The following is a 23,987-nucleotide window of genomic DNA, read 5'->3' on the forward strand; positions in this document are numbered from 1 at the left end:
TTTTCCTTGGACAACGACCGGGTGCAGACCAGCCCCAGCATGAACAAGGTCGGGGGGCGGGGGGCAGGAAGTCCCGGATTTCCCGCGAAACTGCCGCCCGGCACTGGGTCAGACCATCTGAAAGGAGGGGGGGCACCGCGCGAGGCCTGCGCCCGCCTTCTGCGAGGCGACGCGGACAGAGCTCCGTCCCCCCTGTTTGTGAGCAGTGGCGCCTCTCGGAGGCGGAGCCACGCGGAAGCGCCGCTGTGATTGGTGAGGCGCCGCGGGAGGCGGGGACGACGGTGACGACTGCGCGGCTGGCGGGAAACCTGGTGCCAGGCTCGTGAGCTGTGGGAGCGCGGCCTCGGAGCGCAGCCCACCGAGTGCGGCCCGGGACCCTCGTGCGTCGGAGCAGCGGGTTCTTCCCGGTAACCCCGCGACGCGGGCAGCGCGCTGCGAGGGGGTCTGTGCGGCGGCGGAGCAGCCAGAAGCGGGCGCGGCGTGACCCCGAGTGTGTCGCGGAGGTCCTCTGCGCGCCATGTCGTCCCCGGCGTCGACCCCCAGCCGCCGCGGCAGCCGCCGCAGGGCCACCCCCGCGCAGACGCGTAAGTCTCCCCCGCGAGTGGGGTTGGCCGCGCGCCCCCCGCCCGCCTCTCCCTGCTCCGCCCTCCGGCCCTTTCCCGCCACCTCTGAGGGCCTTGGCCGTGGGCCCGGGGCGCTGTTCGCTCAGGGCCTGCTGGCTGCAGGGGGCAGAGACTCTCGCGAGGCGGACTACGCTGGACGCCCGTTTTCCTCCCTTTCGGGAGTTTTTCTCACACCGGCCGGTTGCACATGCCGTTCTCACTCTTCCTTCTGCTGGGCCCGTGCTGGTGCCGTAAGGAGCTATACCTCCCGGGAGCAGCGCACGCCCGGGAAGACCGGCCGCGAGAACTGACGGCCACCCTTTCTGTCTTGTATGTCACCAGCCCGGAGCGAGGATGCCAGGTCGCCCCCGTCGCAGAGACGCAGGGGCGAGGACTCGACCTCCACGGGCGAGCTGCAGCCCCTGCCCACGTCGCCCGGAGCCGACCTGCAGAGCCCGGCCGCCCCGGACGCGCTGTTCTCCAGCCCGCCTCCCATGCCGGCTGCAGGTGGGTGCCTGGCCCGCAGCCATCCCGAGGCTAACGCACCGGTGACGCTTCCCGTGGGATGGTACCCGATAGGGCTCAGTGAGCAGAGACATAAAAAATTATGTATTTTTTTTATTGATTCCAGAGAGGTAGAAACATCAGTGATGAGAGGGAATCATTGATCGGCTGCCTCCTGCACTTTGGACCGAGCCGGCAACCCACGCATGTGCCCTGGACGGAATCGAACCTGGGACCCTTAGGTCTGCAGGCCCAGGCTCTGTCCAGTGAGCCACACGGCCAGGGCGGAGCGTGGTGCTTTTTATAGGACATTCAGTAGATGTCGGAATCTTCACCAGGAGAGGTTGCAATAAGCAACCAGTGTGCTATTGCATTTAGGTGGCTTAGAGCAGTGGTTCTCAACCTTCCTAATGCCGCGACCCTTTAAGACAGTTCCTGATGTTGTGGTGACCCCCAATGTCATTGTTACAAATTGAACATAAGTAAGTTATAGTGATTAATCACAAAAACAATATGTAATTACAGTGGGGCCTTGACTTACGAGTGTCCCGACTAACGAGTTTTTTGAGATACCAGCTGTCTCTCCCCCGATTTTTTTCATTGAGTTGACAGAGTAATTTGAATTAACGAGCTCCTTATCGAGCTCGGTCTCTGAACGAATTAAACTCGTAAGTCAAGGCCCCTCTGTATATATGTGTTTTCCGATGGTCTTAGGCAACCCCTGTGAAAGGGTGGTTTGACACCCAAAGGGTCACGACCCACAGGTTGAGAACCTCTGGCTTAGAGCAACAGCGAACATGATGTGTTGCCTGGTTTGATGTGCTACCAGGCTTTCGTTATGAACATCCACATTTTGTTTTTATAGCTATTCCCCTTGACTTTGACGTTAGTTCACCACTGACATATGGCACCCCCAGCTCTCGAGTGGAGGGAACCCCAAGGAGTGGTGTGAGGGGCACACCCCTGAGGCAGAGGCCCGACCTGGGGTCTGCGAGGAAGGGACTGCAGGTGGATTTGCATTCCGATGGGGTGAGTACACAGCACAGTCTTCTGGTAGCTTGGTTTGGGGGCATAACATGGTTCATTAACGTGCTTCTGTCGTATTTTTCTGTGTAGCCAGCAGCAGATGATGTAGTAGCAAGTGAGCAGTCTCTAGGCCAAAAACTTGTGATTTGGGGAACAGATGTAAATGTGGCAACATGCAAAGAAAATTTTCAGGTGAGCTACGTGTTCAAATTCATACTCTTAAGGCTGAAAATGCTGGGGGAAAGTGTTAATGACCTATATTTAAATAGCCATAATACCTAGTGGTAGATTTTTTAAAATATATTTTTATTAATTTCGGAGAAAAGGGGAGAGGGAGAGAATCATGGATCGGCTGCCTCCTGCCCGCCCCCTGCCCGCCTGCCCCTCCCCCCACTGGGGATTGAGCCATGAACTTCTGGTTCACCAGTCGATGCTCAACCACTGAGCCACTGGTGCCAGGCCCTACTGGTAGATTTTTATGCAGCTTAGAATTGTTGCTATTTTCTTGCTTTGTAATATTGACATACTCATAACTTTGTATTTTGAATACTTGCTTATTCCTCAGTGCATTAAACTTAATATTTTTCTCCCCACATCAAGAGATTTCTTCAGCGTTTTATTGACCCTCTGGCTAAAGAAGAAGAAAATGTTGGTATTGATATTACTGAACCTCTGTACATGCAACGACTTGGGGAGGTAATTATATATTCTTACTTACAAATTCAAATTATGCATTTCAAAACAATCAGACTATAACTTGTTCATTTGATCTTGTAGATTAATGTTATTGGGGAGCCATTTTTAAATGTAAACTGTGAACACATAAAATCATTTGACAAAAATCTATACAGACAGCTCATCTGCTACCCACAGGTAAGAATTTGTCTTTGACATTGATGAATTCCATAAATATCTAGAATATCTTAAGAGTTTCTGAATAGCAGAATTTCCTCGGTATAACAGATAGAATATGCCTGCAAGGCAAAAGAACTTGCCTTAGAAAGCCATGTTTAATCTCCTTTAAGATAAGCCCTTTTCACACTTTAACATTTCTAAAATTGGGATGTGTGTTACTGTCAGTGACACATTATCGTTTAATTGGCACTATGTCAACTATATTGATTGTAGCTATAGACTTTGGAGGCAAGCAGACTCAGTTTTAAATATTGATGTTTTCTGCTTAATAGCTATGTAACCTGGGTCAAGTTGCTTAGCTCCCCGGCCCCAAAAGGCTATTTCCTCATCTACAGAATGGGGAACAAGTGTTGACAAATTTGAATAAAATAATTATGATTTAACTTATTGGTATTATTTCACTGTGAATAAAGTAAGACATAAAAGTATGTGCTCAAAATTTATTTTGTTACTGATTAAGAGCCTAAAATATGCCAGTATATACTGAAGGCACTATTTATATATAACCACATTTAATCCCAATGAGAGCATGCGGCCGTAAGATAATTGAGTGAACCCACGATTTATAAATGGTATGTGTGTGACTAAAATAATGCTTTTGGATTATGCCATGTGTTTTTGTTTTCACCCTTTACTAATATGAAATGCTTTATGTTTAACCGTAAGATGGAAATGCAAACACAGCTTGGTGTCCTCTCATTTTTTATAGGAGGTTATCCCAACTTTTGATATGGCTGTCAATGAGATCTTTTTTGACCGTTATCCTGACTCAATCTTAGAACATCAGATTCAAGTAAGACCATTCAATGCATTGAAGACTAAGAATATGAGGAACCTGAATCCAGAAGGTAATTTTTTTAATTGATTTTAGAGAAAGAGCGAAAAATGTTATTTATGCATTTTTTTTTTTATATTTTATTGATTTTTTACAGAGAGGAAGGGAGAGAGATAGAGAGTTAGAAACATCGATGAGAGAGAAACATCGATCAGCTGCCTCCTGCACATCTCCCACTGGGGATGTGCCCGCAACCAAGGTACATGCCCTTGACCGGAATCGAACCTGGGACCTTTCAGTCCGCAGGCTGACGCTCTATCCACTGAGCCAAACCGGTTTTGGCATTTATGCATTTATTGGATGACTTCTGTATGCTCTGACTGGAGATGGAACCTGCAACCTTAGTGTATCAGGATAATACTCTAACCAACTGAGCTTCCCAGCCAGGGCCAGAAGGTAATATTTTTAATAGGAAAATACCTTACATGAAAATAAGCAAAACCTTATTTTATCAAGGAACTTTACTTTTTTTAATATATTTATTGATTTTGTACAGAGAGGAAGGATGAGGGATAGAGAGTTAGAAACATTGACGAGAGAGAAACATCGATTAGCTGCCTCCTGCACACTCCCCACTGGGTATGTGCCCGCGATCAAGGTACATGCTCCTGACCGGAATTGAACCTGGGACCTTTGAGTCCACAGGTCCAAGCTCTACCCACTGAACCAAACCAGTCAGGGCAAGGAACTTTAAAATAATTGGAGGTGGTAGGTTGCAAATTGATAAAATAATATCAGATTCAGCTAACCTGTATGATTATGAACCCACGAAGCCTTTTTAAACTTAACTGAAATTATATAAAAGAGTATATAACTGTTCTCTATCTTAAGGTGAACTTATCCAAATACTATAATTTTACACTTTCTCAGAATCACTGTAGAAAACAAGTACAAATATGATCTCTGCCCTAGAGCTTAAAAAATCAAGTTGGGAAAGTAAATGAAAGAAGAGGTAGAATAACTGAAGAACAATGCGGGAGATGTCTCACCCAGGAAGAGAAGGAAAGCACTGGGCTCAAGTGGGAAGAACTCATGGTGAAATAGAAATTGGGATTATAGCAAGGATTTGGAAAGCAGACATGACGAAATTCTCTCTAGACAGCAGAATGTAGCCAGACACAATGAAGCAAGACAGAGCTATGTGTGCACAGTGAGTGATGGCTGAAGCAGGGAGTTTGGCTTGCAATGTTTGCATGGAGGTTGGAAAGCTTAGGTTCTAAAGAGCTTTGAATTCCAACTTAACTGAGATTTTTATTCCAAAGACTATAGGGAGCCATTGAGGAGAAAGATTGACCACTCTTGAGAAGTTCATGGTTGGTCCAATGTGCAAAGTATGTTGAGGTTCAATTGGGAGATTAACAATAGCTCAAATGTTGTAGGGCAACAGGATCCTAAGCTGGACGGTGGCCATCAGAGTAAAAAAAACAGGACAAACATATTTGCCATGTATAAAGATTGAGGTATAAAAGCTATTGGCAATTAATGAACACTGCTTTAGGTAAAAGTATAAAAGACATAAATTTCAGTCAAAGAAAATAAGACAGCCAATAAACATGAGCAAGTGTTGGACTTCACTATTTATTGAAGAATTGTAATTTTTTTTTTTTTTTTTCATTTTATGAAATCAGCACCTGGAATCATCTCTGATAGGAATTCTGGTGGGGACATTGGAAGTGCTTAAAGGATGGAACAATCTATAAGGCCAGCAATAGCTGGCTACGCTGTTTTGTTGACTAGAAATGACAGCGTAACTCGTTTAGAACCAGCAGTGGGAATTAGTTGAGGGAAAAGTTGTTGGGGAAGGTCCAAATTGTAGAGTGGGAAGTAGTCTCTAGGGGGCCTTATATGATGAAGATTGGCTAAGTTATATAGTGCTTATCTCTGTCGGGTACTGTTCCTTTGGCTTGTATTATATAAACTGACTCTTAATCCTCAACAACTCTGAGGTGTATGTGTCCCCAAGGTCCAGGCCGGGTGGCTCTAGAGTCCATGCTTTGTGCATACACTGGGACAGCAGGACTTCCATGTGGCACAATGAGTGAGGTGGAAGGCCATGGGACAAAATAGGCAAAAGCATAGAGTTTCTCATCTGAAACTGGAAAGTGGAGCCAGACAGGAGGCAGCTGAGAAAAAAAGGTGGTAAGATGCCTGTTGGATAGGGGACTCAGGAAGAAAGAGCCAGAGGTTCGTTGGAGTTGAGAGGAAGGCAGACTGGACACAGGAAGGGCATTCTAGGCCAGACCTGAAGGTAGCCAGTGAGATGTTCATGCCCTGGCCACAGTGCCTACCTGTTACCCCCGCCATCACCAGGTACCTCTGCGCCTCCAGGATGCCTCCAGCAGACCCAGACCTGCCTTGGCAGGAATCCAGCCCAGGGAGATACCACAGCTGACGGAGCTAAGGGCAGTGGCTTATGGGCAAGCTGACCTCTCTCTTCTTGCAGACATCGACCAACTCATCGCCATCAGTGGCATGGTAATCAGAACATCCCAGCTCATTCCAGAGATGCAGGAGGCCTTCTTCCAGTGTCAGGTGTGCGCCCACACAGCCCAGGTGGAGATGGACCGCGGCCGCATCGCCGAGCCCTGTGTATGTGAGCGCTGCCACACCACCCACAGCATGGCACTGATCCACAACCGTTCTGTGTTTTCCGACAAGCAGATGGTACGTGGCCTTCCTGGGTGCGCTGGGTGGCCCTCCCTTTGGCATGTTTGCCTTTTTGTTCTGGTTTGATCTGGATCCTCAACAAGCCTAAAAAAACTTCTCCACTTGTGAAGCCTTAAAACCCTGCTTCCTAAATGGTGTTCAGCTACTTCATTCCTTCTCTCTAACTGGACGATTTGTTACGGGGTTGTGGGCTGGATACTTGGGGCACGGTTAAGGCTTCTACTTTGGGATGCCAGTGTCCCTGCTTTATTGCCAGTGAGCACTAGTTCATTACATATTTCACATTCTCATGGCATAAAATACTTTATAAAAGGAGATAGAGTGCATTCTTCCACTATACACATCTTAAGTTTAATGGTTGACAGATCAAATTAGTCTCTTTGATTTATTAAATATAACATGAGATGTTTCTATGGGAACTATTAAAGATTATTTAAAAATTTTAGTGTTTTCAATAAGATTATATAAAATATTTAAGATTAGTAAAAATTATTTGGTTAAAAACTCATTTTTGCAAGTGTTCCACTGGTTAAAAAAAAATGGGTTGAGAAGTTTTTCTAAAGTTCTTCTCACAGATTTCATTGTATAAGAAGTTTGACCTTTTACCTCTCTAATCATGAAATTTTTAAAGTGAAGTTCTTAATATGACAGAAATAAGTGGGGAAAATGCGGAAAAATTATTTATTGTAATGGTGCAAAAGTATGCACAAGGACTTATTAAGTTTTATTTTGTTGCAATGTTTAAATAATTTTAGTGTTAAGTAAGGAGAATGTGTTCAAAATACTACAAAAGGTAATTCCCCTTATTGGGAGTCCATAAGAAAAATATTAACAAATGTGAAAAATAATTACCAAGTAATTGAAGATTAAGTTAAGATGTAAATTGTATCTAATATTGGTACAAATTATTGGAGCAAATGTACGTCAACTCACGCCAGCATGGTGTTAAGAGCTGGAGATACAAAGGTGGAACTCCTGCTCCCAAAGAGCTTTAGTATGTATTCGTAGAATGCTTCAAAGACTCCCAAACAAAGTTAGAATAAAACCTAATGTCTTTCAGAGAAGCATCAATCAGATGGACAAACATCAGAGGGAAGGTAGGGGAGGGTGGGGGTAAGGGGCAGAGATCAACCAAAGGACTTGTATACATGCATATAAGCGTAATCAGTGAACACAGACGTAAGGGGGCGGGGGGGGGGGGGGGGGGGGATAAGGACACATATGTAATACCTTAATCAATAAAGAAAAGAAAAGAAAAAAACCTAATGTCTTAAACTCATATCCAAGACTATATGGCCCATCATCGGCCACAACACACCTTTGTACCCACAGACCTCATCGATGAATTTCTCAACTATTCCTTTATACCTAGATCATCAATGAAGCTCAAGCCTGCTGTAAAACCTTTGCACTTGCTGCTCTTTTTTTTTTTTTTTTCTTTAACATGTTTTTATTGAATTTCGAGAAAGGAAAGAAGAGAAGGAAACATCAATCAGCTGCCTCCTGCACACCCCCTACTGGGGATTGAGGCATACAAACTGGCGACCTCTAGGTGCATGGGACGATGCTCAACAAACTGAGCCACAACTGCCATGGCTGAACTTGCTGTTCGTTACATTGAGAGCACATATTTCCTCCCTAATATCCTTAAACCTCTTTCAAGAGGTCACCTGATTTGAGAAAGGCCTTTCCATCCAGGAAATCTAGAAGCAGCTTCTAAAATAGAAATGTAGACAAACATTTATACAAAGAGATACCCACTAAACCTTAAAATGGCAAAAAATAATCACCTAAATTGCTGCCTCCCTGTTCCCCCAAATAGGGGAATATTTAAGTAAATAACATTCTCACAAAAAGTGTTCATGTCACATTAAAAGCTTTGTTAAAAACCTAACTACCTAGAGAATAAAATAAAGAACAGTGTTTTAAAAAGTAAAGATGCTTTACTTTTTAAAGAACTTCTTAAGTGGTACAAAGACTTGCTGTTCTCGTTATGCTTTCTTCATTTGCTGACTCTCTTTTCACTGCTCTCTTCAGATCAAGCTTCAAGAGTCTCCTGAAGACATGCCTGCAGGCCAGACTCCTCACACTGTCATCCTTTTTGCTCACAATGATCTTGTTGACAAGGTTCAACCTGGGGACAGAGTGAACGTTACAGGTAGGAATGTAGGTTGTATTAATGCAATAAGCCTGTCTTGGCTTTTTTTTCTTTTTCCATTGACTTATTTGTTGTTTTTTGTTATCCTCGCCTGGGGATATTTTTTTCATTGTTTTTCAGAACGAGAGAGTGGGAGGGAGGAAAAGGGGAGAGAGAGAAAAACATCAATGTGAGCGAGAGACATCCATTAGTTGCCTCCTGTACTCTCCCTTAACAGGGGGGGCGGGGGGCCACTACCCAGGTACATGCCATTGGCCATTGACCACGAATCGAACCCAAGACCCCTTTGGTGCGACAGCTGATGCTCTAATCACTTAGCCACGCCAGCCAGGGCTCAATTGATTTGTTTTTAGAGAGAGAGGGAAAGAGAAACATCATTGATTGGCTGCCTCCTGCACAGATCAAGTCTCCAACCTGGGCATATACTTTTAGGAGGAATTAAACCAGCAATCTTTTGGTGCACAGGACAACGCCCAGCCAGCTGAGCCACTCTGCCAGGGCTGTCTTACTTTTAACCACACTTTTCAGTCAGTCCTTTGACTTGGTCATGAATTGGCATGGGGCTTGGTCCTGCCTCCAGCTGTCATTCAGACCTTGAGATGGGTGTACTGCTTTAGTCACTTTCTTCTTAACCCGGCAGGACAGAACCTATCAGTGCATTGTCCTTACAGTCACTTGCTTCCTGCTGTTGCAGTAACCCAGAGCTACGCAAGTATCTTGAATGATAGTGTTGGTATCTTGACAAAACAACTTCAGACACTGGCAAGATTTGAGCTATGCCAGCAGCTCCAGGAAGTAGGTCTCACCAACTCTGGAATTTTAAATAATTCTACTTATTTCCTAAATGCAAAGTTAAGGGTTAAAATTTATTATAGAAAAAAAAATGGATCAGAGCACCCTGCTTCCATTCTGGGAGTTACATTATGGTATTTTTAGAGATGGGGAACCTGAGACTCAGAGAAGTATTGATCAGTGTAGCTAAAATCCTAAGTAATTTGTGAAACTAGGACTCATACTCTATTACTGCCAAGAGAGTACTCCACTGCACCAAATGAAGATGTCAGTTTCTTTTGATGCTTCATAGCAGTGTGGGCACTTGGCTTCTCGGGGGTGGGAGGTATTTGTGTTATGGCAGGCGTAGTTCTTGAATGAAGGCAGTGTGGAAATTGCGTCCAAGGAGCAGCTAAGGGTCCTGGACAGTCAGTCCATCTGTTCCATTCAGTGAGTCTGGACTTCTCATCCTGTGTCTTCCCCAGTATGAAGTTTAGCAGTTGTCACTAGCAATCTTAAGTTTGTAAAGTACGTGTAGTGTTAAAAATTGAAAGAATGTGTCATCTTTAGTGAAAAGGATAGGTAATCCTAGTTCTGCCCCCCTACCGCTCTGAAACCCTTGATGTTATATTTTATTAAGGTACTTTTATGTTAATAAGAGTATATTAAGTACTTTATCAAGTATTTAATCAAATATGTTTTTAATATGTTTTTATTGATTTCAGAGAGGAAGGGAGAGGGAAAGAGAGATAGAAACATCAGTGATAAGAGAGAATCATTGATTGGCTGCCTCCTGCACGCCCCCTACTGGGGAACAAGCCCACAACCCGGGCATGCGCGCTGACAGGAATCGAACCAAGACCTCCTGGTTCATAGGTTGATGCTCAACCACTGAGCAACACCAGCCGAGCTCCAGTATTTTAAATTGGAAATTGGAATTAATGTGATGATACACGTTAAAGTATTTGGGAGGAGGAGGCTGTGGAAAATGCTGTTGACATGTCAAATAAGTATTATCATTGCTGTTCTGTAAAGATGAATCATTATAGACATCAATAAAGATAACTGAATTGCTGTAAAAATAGTAAACATAAACATAATAAATGTAGTCATCCATCCCTAATCTATCTTTGTGTGAAAAGTAATGTGTATTTTAAGACTGTTACATATAAACTGATTTTTATGTTAAAAGATTAACATTGACCTGTTAAATAAACAAAGGACAGGTGATCTTTGTTGTGAAAGCTGTGAGGGAGAGATTAGATATTTTCTCCTCAAAAAGCAGCAAGAAAGTAAGTTGTCCTGGAGTTCAAGGATTTTAGTCTGAAATTTTAAAAAGATAAACATCAGATTTGGGAAATTTTTGTTCTTGGAGAATGGATGAACTAGTATGGTTGAAGAGTTGATTGTTCATCTACTTCTTTTAATGTCCATAAGTTGTATTCTTTAGAAAGCAGGCTGGGGCACAACCATTTACCTAGGAATATGTCCTATTATGAACAAAATACAGTTATTTTTTTAAATCGTATTTTACTCAGTAGATTGTCTTACTGTCTGAAATAATTTGTGGGTGATTTTTTTTAAATACATTTTATTGATTTTTTTTTTTTTTACAGAGAGGAAGGGAGAGGGATAGGGAGTTAGAAACATCAATGAGAGGGAAACATTGATCGGCTGCCTCCTGCACACTCCCTACTGGGTATGTGCCCGCAACCAAGGTACATGCCCCTGCCCGGAATTGAACCTGGGACCCTTGAGTCCGCAGGCTGACGCTCTATCCACTGAGCCAAACCGGTTAGAGCTTTGTGGGTGATTTTTAAGACTTGAACTTCCTTTCCAAATTTTTGGTATAGGATTTTAGTAGTATTTAGTTCTGTTCAAATAATTACTAAGCAGATTGTCCACTTAAGGGAAATGAAAATACTATTTATTGAACACAGCCATGAGCCAAGCATTGTTCTAGAAACAAAGTAATTTCATTTAAACGTAAGAATGATTATATGTAGTGTAGTTATGCTCATATAGGTGCCCAAGGTCACAGAGCTAACAAGTGGTGACAGATGAAACCCATTTTCAGAAACCTGTGTTCTTTCCAACATGATCCTGTCCCCTTTGGCGGAGAGCTTTACAGTGTAATCTGGAACCTACACCCAGGAGGCCCAGGGAGGCAGAGTGCTGGGAAGCTCACCTCTCTGGTGCCAGCTGTCTGCACTGCTTACCTGAGCCCGGTAGTGGAAGGTAAAAGTATGTATGTCTCCTGGTTGTGCCCTCAGGCATCTATCGAGCTGTGCCTATTCGAGTCAATCCAAGAGTGAGTAATGTGAAGTCTGTCTACAAAACCCACATTGATGTCATTCATTATCGAAAAACTGATGCAAAACGTCTGCATGGCCTTGATGAAGAAGCAGAGCAGAAACTTTTTTCAGAAAAGCGTGTGGAATTGCTTAAGGAACTTTCCAGAAAACCAGACATTTATGAGAGACTTGCTTCAGCCTTGGCACCAAGCATTTATGAACATGAAGATATAAAGAAGGTAACAATGGAGTGTGTATATGTATGCATGTGTGTGTGTGTGTGTGTGTGTCTGTGTGTATGTATGTATATATATATATATGTATATATATATATATTTGGATACTTAGATAAAAGAGAGGGGGGGAGGAGAGAGAGAAATACCAATATGAGAGCAGAATAGCGATTGACTGCCTCTTTCACACCCTTTACCAGGGACCAAGCCCACAACCCTGGCATGTACCCTGACTGGGAATCGAAGCAGTCTTTTGGCACATGGGACAATGCCCACCTGAGCCACATTGGCCAGGGCAGTGATGGTGGATTTTTAATTTGTGGTTGAGAAAAAGTTCTTTGTGATCAAATAGTGTAAAGCAAGCATGTCAAACATGCCGGCCACGACTTTGACATGCTTGTGTAAACATCCATCTCTTCCCCCGGGACCACCACCCCTCCCCACCATAAAGAATAAGAGCTGCTGCCTATTGGACAGAGCAAGGAGCTTAACCTGACCTCCACACCAAACTTACATGTTACCATATCTAAGAAAAGGCACATAGTCATAAGAGGGATTTACACGACCACCATTCTGACATGGTGTGTGCTAATGTATAAATTGGTTAGTGATAACTTAAGGCAGTGTCACGTTCATTTTTCTATACCTTTATTCAAATTTCTTAGTTATAATCCATAGAGTAGAAAAGTACCTCTAACATTTAAACTATATCTCAGTTATTCTACAGTAAATGAATGTTGAGACGTGTTTCTTTGTTTAGGGGATCTTGCTTCAGCTCTTTGGTGGAACAAGAAAGGATTTTAGTCACACAGGAAGGGGCAAATTTCGTGCTGAGATCAACATTCTCCTGTGCGGTGATCCTGGGACCAGCAAGTCCCAGCTACTGCAGTATGTGTACAACCTGGTCCCCAGGGGCCAGTACACATCTGGAAAGGGTTCCAGTGCTGTTGGTCTCACTGCATACGTAATGAAAGACCCCGAGACAAGGCAGCTTGTGCTGCAGACTGGTGCCCTTGTCCTCAGTGATAACGGTATCTGCTGTATTGATGAGTTTGACAAGATGAATGAAAGTACAAGATCAGTATTGCATGAAGTCATGGAACAGCAGACCCTTTCCATTGCAAAGGTACGTCACATTCTCCACCCATAAATGTGGACACATTTGAAATCTGTAGGGAACTGTTAAATACTTTTAATATTAGATTGCAGCTAAATCTCTTGAGTATTTTTTACAGGATCCTCTTTATGAAATAATGTATTTTTGCTGTACTTACCCATTAATAATTTTGTCCTAAAGCTCATGCAAAGGATTTAGTTTTGGAGAAAGTTGCAGTTGTAGCATATACAGTTACCTAAAACTCAGTGCTTTACATGAATCCAAGGACAGGGTGTTGTCCCAAATGGGACCACTGAAGTCACCTTTACAAGGTGGCGTGGCTCTTGGTGACATTGGAGACATGGTAGAGGCCATGCCAGGAAAAGATGTCTCTCACAGTTCCAGCCATCATTCAGGTGAGACATCTAACTGCACTGTTTTCTCTGATAGGCTGGGATTATTTGTCAGCTTAATGCACGCACTTCTATCCTGGCAGCAGCAAATCCTATTGAGTCTCAATGGAATCCTAAAAAAACTACCATTGAAAATATCCAGCTACCTCACACGTTATTATCAAGGTATGAAAACATTTTTATTTAAGAGATGTTTGTTCTTTGCTTATTTGTAGAATTTTCAGGGTGGGATTAAGGAAAGGCAATACTAATATTCAACAACTGCTAATATCACAAACTCTTGAATGCAAAAATTTTCAAATTTGGTTGGTGAAGGTTTTCATTGCAAGGACTGTGTTTCTTTACTCAGCTATGGGCAGCACCTTAATATTCATTTGTTTTTGAAGCAATTAGGACATTTCACCTTGGCATCTATTTCAGAAGCCCTTCACCCACTACTCTTATCTCATTCCTAAAGCCACTATTGAGAATCAACCATTATACTCTGTTCTACAGAGAATAGCTTCACGTAGTAGATAACTTTCTGAAAAGTTAAATTTTTTAAAGCATAATCATATAATTTGCACTTTTGCTCAATCCACTACTACAAGTATTCATGTGTTTCATAAAATTATTTTGCATTTTAATTGACTTTTTAACCAAATAGTTATTTTTTCTCTAAGCAGTTGAATGTGTTTTTATTTGTATATTCCAGTCTTTACAATTATAGTAACATTTCCCTCAGGGAAATCTTTAATTCTTTGAATCAGCTGTTTCTGGCCAGGCAAACAGTCACTTGGGTGGGAACAGAGCAGGGTGAATTGGATTGATCTAAAGGCTCAGTAGGCGACCTGGATAGAAGGGGCTTGGGGAGAACCCTCAGACGCCTGAGTAAATGCCGTGTTCACTGTACATGCCTAGGTAGCCCAAGAGCGATTTTTAAATTATGCTTGTAGATATGTTGGTGTCCTGACTATGAACACGTTGCTTTTACAATATTTTCTCAGGTTTGATTTGATCTTCCTCATGCTGGACCCTCAGGATGAAGCCTACGACAGGCGTCTGGCTCACCACCTTGTCGCTCTCTACTACCAGAGCGAGGAGCAAATGGAGGAGGAGTTCATGGACATGGCAGTGCTAAAGGATTACATTGCTTACGCTCACAGCATGGTCATGCCTCGGCTGAGCCAGGAAGCCAGCCAAGCTCTCATCGAGGTAACACATGTTCATGTTTAAAGCCTGAAAAAATGTCTCTCTACAACTATTTTTTTTCTCCTTTGTTGCAAAATGATTTTTCCAAATATAAAAAGGGAGAAAGGGTTAATTTATGTAGGCTGTACACACACTTTTTACATTTAAATACTAAGTATAGTGGATTTAAGATCAGAATATAGGAGTTGAAGTATAGGTATTCCACTTGTGACTTTGTAACTCTGGACAAGTAATCCAGCTTCTCTGAGCTTCCATTTTCTTATTTCTAAAAAATAAAATATCTTATGTTCACTTTTCAGTATTGCTTACATAGGCAGCAGTGCATGATGACACATTAGGTTACTCAAATATTGTCATAGGAAGAGGATTTTTATGGGCTTTGCATCCTAATGAAGCTCCCCAAATACTCAAAAGTTGAAGATAATACTAATTTTCCATTTGTATTATTCTTGTTTGTTTGTTTGTTGTTGTTGTTGTTGTTGTTGTTAATCCTCACCTGAGGATATTTTTCCATTGATTTTTAGAGAGAGTGGAAAGGAAGGGGAGAGACAGACACATCAATTGGTTGCCTCTTGCATGCTCCCTGACCAGGGCTGGGCATCAAGCCGCAGCCGGTACATGCCCTTGACTAGAATCGAATCTGGGACCCTTCAGTCCGTAGGCTGATGCTCTATCCCCTAAGACAGACCAGCTAGGGCCTGTTCGTATTATTCTTGAGAGTTGCTCAAAAAGAAATAAAATTATGTCATCTGTATATAAGTTTAATACAACTTACCTTTGTAGCATTATCCCAGTAACCTTTTGTGTGCCTTATTAAATGGGTCCTCAGCAAGGATATAAATTGGAGTCAGTGCCTGAGGAGCTTTTACAGATAGGCATCCTGATTGTCTTCTGCTCTGACTGCAGCCTGCCCCTTAGTCCTTTGAGTACTGGGCCTCGTACTTTCACTCCCATTCTCCAAAATCACATCCGATACCACCTTCTTGTGCTTGGAGGCACAAAGCTTGATCTCACTTTTCATTCCCCTCAATACCTGCACACGGCAGCCTGGCAGTAGTTTCTTTTATTTAATAGAATCCTAAATGTTTAAAGCTCAACCACGAAACTAAGGTTATTGTTAACAAGGAATTTGGGCGTTTTTTTCTGTCTACCCTAGGCTTATGTAGACATGAGGAAGATTGGGAGTAGCCGAGGAATGGTCTCTGCGTACCCTCGACAGCTGGAATCTTTGATTCGCTTAGCAGAAGCCCATGCTAAAGTACGGTTTTCAAACAAAGTTGAAGCAATTGATGTGGAAGAGGCAAAGCGCCTGCATCGCGAGGCTCTAAAGCAGTCTGCCACTGACCCCCGGACCGGCATTGTGGACATATCTATTCTTACTACAGGTTCGTTATTTGCATTAAACATAAAAGCACATGAAAATTATGTAATTGATATTAAACGTAATTGATATTATTTTACCATTCAGCCACTAACCTTAAAGGAAATTTGAGACATTTCACTTTCTAATAGAAGAAATATTTTCATTAATTTTTTTAAAATTAGGAATGAGTGCCACTTCTCGTAAACGGAAAGAAGAATTAGCTGAAGCATTGAGAAAACTTATTTTATCTAAAGGGAAAACACCAGCTCTAAAATACCAGCAACTTTTTGAAGATATTCGAGGACAATCTGACATAGTAAGTGTTCATATGTATTTTATGTGTAATAGAGTTTTTTTATCTTATTATTGACTTTCAGTTCTTTTTCTCATTTTTTCCTTCATTTATTAAGTAGTAAATGTTAAGGATAATGGAGAAAAGTAATATCACCCATAAACCCATCATCAAGAAATAATCACAATTAAAATTTTATTTGCTGCTTTTATAATTTTTCCATGTGTATATATTCACATGTGGTCTTTTTTAAAAATGAACATAGTTGATTATATTTATGCTGCTTTGTAACTTGCTGTTTCTTTTTAATTAACAAATTAATATTAACACCATCTGTGAAGGCAAATAGATTTCATAATATTAATCATACTGGTTGGTATCATTCTTTTGCATGCACATTTCATCATTTACTTAATCAGTTGTTGCACAGTCAGGATGTTTGCAGTTTTTTGCTATTTTAAGTAGTAATAACTATCAAATTTATTTTGAGTTGTTTAGTGAAAAAAACTCTGATGGCCAAAACCAGCCTTTGCCTGCTATAATAATACCCCCCTTGACTTATGTATTTATTATCTGTGGCTGCACTGCTAGTTGGGGGCACAGTTGAGTAGTTAATGACAGATGCCAAGGTCTCTCTATAACAGGTAAAGGAGTACTTGATATGTGTAAAATACGTGTTTCTCTCCTTTTTCCCAAAGGCAATTACCAAAGATATGTTTGAAGAAGCATTGCGTGCCTTGGCTGATGATGACTTCTTGACAGTAACTGGAAAAACTGTTCGTTTGCTCTGAAGTCTTTGTGAGCAGTGCTGTGTTTCTGCTTGTCTGCACTTGCTTGCATATGTGTGTGGCATATGGGCCAGTCAACTGCCACTGCTGCCATTACTGCAAATAGACTCGTAAAGTCATTATTTGGCTCCATAACATTTTTCTAACCTGGGTTCAATTTTTGTAGAGAAATGTGTTTTCATTTTTTCTAACACTTTTAAGTGAAAAATACTCTGCCAGGTTGCAATAGAGATTATTTACTTAAACTGCCGTCTTTTAAAGATGGCAGTCTGGGTCATGGTTTTGATGCTAGACATTGTAAAAGGCAGTCATCCACATGCTTAAGGTTTTTATAGTATGAGATAAGATTTAGCCGGGGCATATCATTCTGAGTGAGGTAATAAAAGATCAGAGCCTTGCCCTAGCCGGTTTGGCTCAGTGGATGGAGCGTCGGCCTGCAGACTGGGGGATCCCAGGTTCGATTCCGGTCAGGGGCATGTACCTTGGTTGTGGGCACATACCCAGTGGGGAGTGTGCAGGAGGCGCTGATCGATGTTTCTTTCTCGTTGATGTTTCTAACTCCCTATCCCTCTCCCTTCCTCTCTAAGAAATCAATAAAATATATTTAAAAAAAAAAAAAAGAATTAGGTTCTTGGTTAACTTCTTTACTACTTTATCCTAATGTGTAAAAGTTTTTCCTAAATAAATGATAGACTTAAGTAATAACTGTTTATCTGGCATTATTTTTAACTAAGAAAAAAAGCTTTAATAAATACTACATTCAGCCCAGCTGGCGTGACTCAGTGGTTGAGCGTCAGCCTATGAACCAGGAGATCATGGTTTGATTCCTGGTCAGGACACATGCCTGGAATGCGGGCTCGATCCCCAGTGTGGGGCATGCAAGAGGCAGCCAATCAATGATTCTCTCTCATCATTGATGTTTCTATCTCTCCCTCTCTCTTCCTCTCTAAAATCAATAAAGTATATATATATATATATGTATAAATAAATACTACATTCATGAAAATTCATGATGGTAAGTACTTTATAAATCGTCAAAGAAACTGATATGAATTTTACTCAAAAATTAATTCCAGCCCTGGCTGGTTTGGCTCAGTGGATAGAGCATCAGCCTGTGGACTGAAGGGTCCCGGGTTCGATTCCAGCCCAAGGGCATGTGCCTTGGTTGCGGGTACATCCCCAGTAGGAGGTGAGCAAGAGGCAGCTGATCGATGTTTCTCTCTCGTCGATGTTTCTAACTCTCTATCCCTCTCTCTTCCTCTCTGTAAAAAATCAATAAAATATATATTTTTTTAAAAAAATTAATTCCAGCAGTCATTAGTCTTATAAAACTATCATAATCTGAAATCTTACATGGAAATACTGCTATAATGAATAATCCCTGAAACATTTAAGACATTTTATGAGTTAGGCCTATTTAAATAGACTCAAAATTCCTTAATAAGCTATTCATAGAAATTATATATCTAATTGAATATTTAAACAGCATTAAAATGTTAATATTGGAATGAGAGAGCCCATCTGACCAAACTTTGATTTTTATGAATCATCATTCTTTGCTGTCCTTGATAGGTTTGCAAAAACATCTTATAGTTTGGAGGAGGCAATAGTTAGGTTGGTGTATCATCAAAGGATGCAAGGCAGACAGCCCACCAAGTGGCTTTATCAAGGAGATTTCCTCAGTGAACTCACTGATAGGAGATGCTTTTACACATAATCCTCAGCCACTCTGTAGGACCAATTCTCTATAGATGGAGGAGGCAAGAAGTTTCATCTCTTGCCTGAAGACCCAAGAGCAAGAGAGAAAGCTGAAATTAAACCAGTTGTGTCTTCTGACTTTAGAACAACCATGCTGTGCTCAGGCTACAACTCAGGTTTTAAACTGTTCATTCTTTTGGACACACTGTTTACACTTCCAAAATCATGCAAAGAAGGTTCCCTGGTACTTGTTACATGGTGGGTATTTTGTAAAGGTTCCATTGAGTAGAGAAGTCTTAATTTGTTGAACTGTGTTCTTGTGATCACATGGTTTTCAGACATGAAATAAGTTTTATTCACATCTGTAATACTCAACAGTATAGATTTAAAGAAAAAACAAAAATCACTGCCTTGGACTAGAGCAGTGGTCGGCAAACTCAGTCAACAGAGCCGAATATCAACAGTACTTCAAAATAGACTCGCCCAGGCCGAAAACCAACTTCTGCGCATGGGCCACGAAGTTTCAATCGCACTACGTGCGTGCCCGTGTGTGGTATTTTGTGGAAGAACCTCACTCAAGGGGCCAAAGCTGCATGTGGCTCGCGAGCCCCAGTTTGCTGACCACTGGACTAGAGCATCTTACCCACTTGTACAAGGTGGCATATGTTTTGAAGAGCATAGGTGTGGGCTGCCCAGGTTCAAATCATGGCTCACCATTTATTCTCAGCATGCAATGCTTTTTTAAAAACATTTCTTCATTGATTTCAGAGAGGAAGGGAGAAAGAGAGATAGAAATATCAATTATGAAAGGATCATTGATTGGCTGCCTCCTGCACACCCCCTACTGGGGATCGAGCCTGCAACCCAGGCATGTGCCCTTGGCCAGAATCAAACCTGGGACCCTTCAGTCTGCAGGCTAATACTCTATCCACTGAGCCAAGCAGGCTAGGGCAGCATGCAATGCTTATTGATAAGTGCTCAATGTTGTTACTATTAACAAAGAGAATAGGTAGGACAATATAATTTCAGCTTAATTCCTATGAATATAGTTTTTAAAACACTGTAATGTAATTTCATTTGAACTTTTCTCTCTGACACTGACCCTGAAAGATACTCAGAGTTGCTAATTAGAGTGACTTTATTTGATTTACATAAATATCCATGTGCCATTCTCCTTCCAGCATCCATCATAAATGTAACCAACTTCATGCAAAGGAGTAAAAATTTATCTAGAATGAAGAAATGGAGAACTTAATAACACTTAGCACACAGGTTAGGAAATACTAACTTAAAGACAGTGCTGTTACTTATTAAATCTAAGGCAATTTCTTAAAATACCACTGTTATTCAATTTTTAAACTTTTTGAAATAAATTTTAAACTTACAAGAAAAGTTGTAATAGTATAAATCCCCGTCACTCAAATTCCTTTAATGTTAACATTTTCTAAAATGTTTTTTTAATCATTTGAGAGTAAGTTAAGATGCCCCATTACTGGTAAGTACTTCCTAAAAACTGTATATCCTAAAAACAACACACAACCATAACAAGTTCATCACATAATAAAAAAAATTCAATGTACATTCAATTGTCTCAATGTTCTTTAGCAAAAATAAAAATACATATTTTTCTGTTTCAGGATCACAGGTTGCATTTAGTTTTCATGTCCTCATTCTCCTTCAATCTGGAACATTCCTCAGTCTTTTCTCATCTTTTCATGACCTTAACATTTTTAAAGGCCAGTAGGTTTTCGTGAACTGTCCCTGATTTAGATTTGTCTGATGTCTCTATGATTAGGTTCTGGATATCTGTTTTTGGCAAAAACACCACAGAAGTGATGTGTCCTCCGTGCATCACTATATCAGGAGGGTCAGTACACCTGAACTTTTACTGGGAAGTTTAACCTTGATCATCTGAGTTAAGTGGTATTTGTCAGGGTTCTTGTTTGTTTTGGGTTTTTGTTTTGTTTTGTTTTTGGGTGGGGGTGGAGGGGTGGTTGGCACCAGAAGCAAGAGCCCGTCAGGGCTTAAAATATTTTTATTGATTCTAGAGAGAGGAAATGAGGGGGATAGAGAGACACATTGATGAGAGAAACACATTGATCGGCTGCCTCCTGCACACCCTGAACTGGGGATCAAGCCCAAAACGTGGGCATGTTTCCTGAACAGGAATTGAACCCAGGACCTCTTGGTACATGGTTCAGTTCTGAACTACTGAGCCACACTGGCCAGGCAGGTTTCTTAATTTTAAATTACTATTTACTATTTTTTCTTTTGTAGTTTTAAGTATCTTGTGGGGAGATAATCTGGGGCTATGTAAATATTCTATTTCTCACCAAATAAGTGATTTGCACACACAATTTCCTTTATGCCTAAACACTAGAATTGGTCTTTTTGTCGTTACAGCTTTTTTTTTTTTTTTTTGGTTTGCAACCCATAAGCAGCACACTTCAGCCCCCTACCCAATGTCCCTAGAAATTTTTTCAGACTCTGCAAATCTCATAAAATTAAAATTGACATAGGAAATCATGCCTCAAAGGCCCAAAACAGCCCTCATTAATACTCTTACAGATATATAATTAATAGGAAGACAAGTTGCAAGTACTTACAGAAATGAGAAGATTTAACTAGAACTGATAGCAACTTTAGATGGCCAAGATAGAGCTCTATTGACACCTAACTTAATTTTTAGCATTCACAATTGGAAAATGCCAACTCTAAAATTAAACTGAATAAATGGGAAGCTTATCTTGATTGGAAATTAGAAGCTTCTTTCTACGAGAAGTTAATAACATTTAGAGCCTGTCTGAACTAAGGAAGACTTCTGAAGCCGCTCAATGCCAATGCCCCACTTGTCCTCCTTCTCCAACTGCTCTGCTCTACCTTACTTCATTGGCTGGACTTACTCTGCTTCCCTCCTTCCTCTTCTCTTTCCCTTCCTACCTCCTCCATCACAGCTCCCAAATGATCTCAGGGACACTCAGAATAAAAAAGCAGACTTGAAAAAACCACCCAGAAATTCTGGTAGCTCCCTTTGGAGAAAAGCCAATCTCAGGCAGAGGGAAAACAGCGATTTTATACATTCCTTGGACTAGAACAAAATTAAGGTATCTACCTAAAAATTTTCTCTGGGACCCTGATGAGTTCACAAAGAAATTTAACTGGCCGGAACCGGTTTGGCTCAGTGGATAGAGCGTCGGCCTGCGGACTGAAAGGTCCCAGGTTCGATTCCGGTCAAGGGCATGTACCTGGGTTGCGGGCACATCCCCAGTGGGGGATGTGCAGGAGGCAGCTGATCGATGTTTCTCTCTCATCGATGTTTCTAACTCTCTATCTCTCTCCCTTCCTCTCTGTAAAAAAATCAATAAAATATATTAAAAAAAAAAAAAGAAATTTAACTGTTAGAACATGACCCTGGCTATTCTGACCTATTCCAATTAATACACCTACTGGTTTCTGGGAGCAAAGCAACAGAATAACTAAACAGGGTTTGCTGGGAAACTCTTGTAGAGGAGTCTGTTTTTATTATAGAAAGCCAGGTCACACTAAGAAAGGTTATAGAAAACTGAAATGGATTTAGAAAAAGAAAAGAGCCTTAGCCAGTTTGGCTCAGTGGATAAGGGGTCGGCTTGTGGACTGAAGGGTCCCACGTTCAATTCCTGTTAAGCGTATATGCCTGAGTTGCAGGCTCGATCCCCAGTGTGGGGCATGCAGGAGGCACCCAATCAATGATTCTCAGAATTGATGTTTCTATCTCTCCCTCTCCCTTCCTCTCTGAAATTAGTAAAAATATATTTTTCAAAAATTGGAGCAGAATTGAATGAAATAAAGAACAAAAAGACTGCCAAAACCGGTTTGGCTCAGTGGATAGAGCGTCGGCCTGCGGACTGAAAGGTCCCGGGTTCGATTCCGGTCAAGGGCATGTACCTGGGTTGCGGGCACATCCCCCGTGGGAGATGTGTAGGAGGCAGCTGGTCGATGTTTCTCTCCCATCAATGTTTCTAACTACCTATCTCTCTCCCTTCCTCTCTGTAAAAAATCAATAAAATATATTTAAAAATAAAATAAAATAAAATATGAATTAAAAACTAAAAAGTTTAAAAAAAAAAAAAAAGAACAAAAAGACTGTACAAAAAATTAATACAATAAAGAGCTGGTTCTTTGAAAAGATTAGTAAAGTTGACAAACCCTTGGCTAGATTCACTAAGGAAAAAAGGGAAACCCATATAAACAAAATCAGAAATGAAAGAGAGGTCACCACAGACATCACAGATATACAAAGGTGTGGGGGGCTGTTTCTATCTTTTCCATGTCCCGCATGGAAAAGGAAACAGTCCATTTGCTGAGTGGAGGAGCTGGGGATTAAGAAATTAAAGAAAGACCAAGAGCCGAAACTGGTTTGGCTCAGTGGATAGAGCATCGACCTGCGGACTGAAAGGTCCCAGGTTTGATTCCGGTCAAGGGCATGTACCTGGATTGCGGGCACATCCCCAGTAGGAGATGTGCAGGAGGCAGCTGATCGATGTTTCTCTCTAATCGATGTTTCTAACTCTCTATCTCTCTCCCTTCCTCTCTGTAAAAAATCAATAAAATATATATTAAAAAAAAAAGAAAGAAAGAAAGACCAAGATGCAGAAATAGATTTTAAGCTGGGGCCAGGTGGGTGCCATCCTCTCTGATGGAGAGGCAGCAAAAGCAGGCTGAGCCACACAGCAGGTTTATTTTAAAGGCCTAGATTTACATATCTAGTTCCGCCCCTGCCTGGTTAACATGTCCAGCCTTATTGGGGAAGCATGTTCCCAGGGCGTGGCTCTGCCTATGCTCTGAGTTCAGCTGACAATAATTATAAGAAAACTAGAGGCCCAGTGCACAAAAATTTGTGCACTCGGCTGGGGCGGAGGGAGGGGGTGTCCCTCAGCCCGGCCTGTGCCCAATTGCAGTCCAGGACCCCTTGGGGGATGTCCACCTGTTGATTTAGGCCCACTGCCTGGGGGATCAGGCCTAAGCTTGCAGTCAGACATCCTTCTGGCAGCCAGGGAGCCCTCGGGGGATGTCCGACTAAAGGCTTAGGCCCCCAAGGGATGGGGCCTAAACTGTTAGTTGGACATTCTTAGTGCTGCCACGGAGGTGGGAGAGGCTCCTGC

At 41.8% G+C, this 23,987-nt stretch overlaps 1 protein-coding gene across 1 annotated transcript; it reads left to right on the forward strand.

Moving 5' to 3' along the window:
- The first annotated feature begins 212 nt into the window (after window positions 1-212).
- On the forward strand, window positions 213-18,056 carry MCM4 (minichromosome maintenance complex component 4). The gene is made up of 16 exons (XM_070392174.1): window positions 213-584; window positions 945-1,109; window positions 1,972-2,135; window positions 2,223-2,324; window positions 2,733-2,828; window positions 2,910-3,005; window positions 3,757-3,895; window positions 6,326-6,546; window positions 8,587-8,707; window positions 11,752-12,011; window positions 12,766-13,131; window positions 13,552-13,679; window positions 14,501-14,708; window positions 15,862-16,090; window positions 16,251-16,384; window positions 17,059-18,056. The coding sequence occupies exons 1-16, from the start codon at window positions 518-520 to the stop codon at window positions 17,149-17,151; spliced, it is 2,589 nt and encodes an 862-aa protein (XP_070248275.1). The 5' UTR covers window positions 213-517; the 3' UTR covers window positions 17,152-18,056.
- The last annotated feature ends 5,931 nt before the right edge of the window (window positions 18,057-23,987 follow it).

This window comes from Myotis yumanensis, unplaced genomic scaffold, assembly GCF_028538775.1.
Source record: "Myotis yumanensis isolate MYYU_CA2020_CCGP unplaced genomic scaffold, mMyoYum1.0.hap1 SCAF_15, whole genome shotgun sequence".
In the NCBI taxonomy this organism is placed as follows: domain Eukaryota; kingdom Metazoa; phylum Chordata; class Mammalia; order Chiroptera; family Vespertilionidae; genus Myotis; species Myotis yumanensis.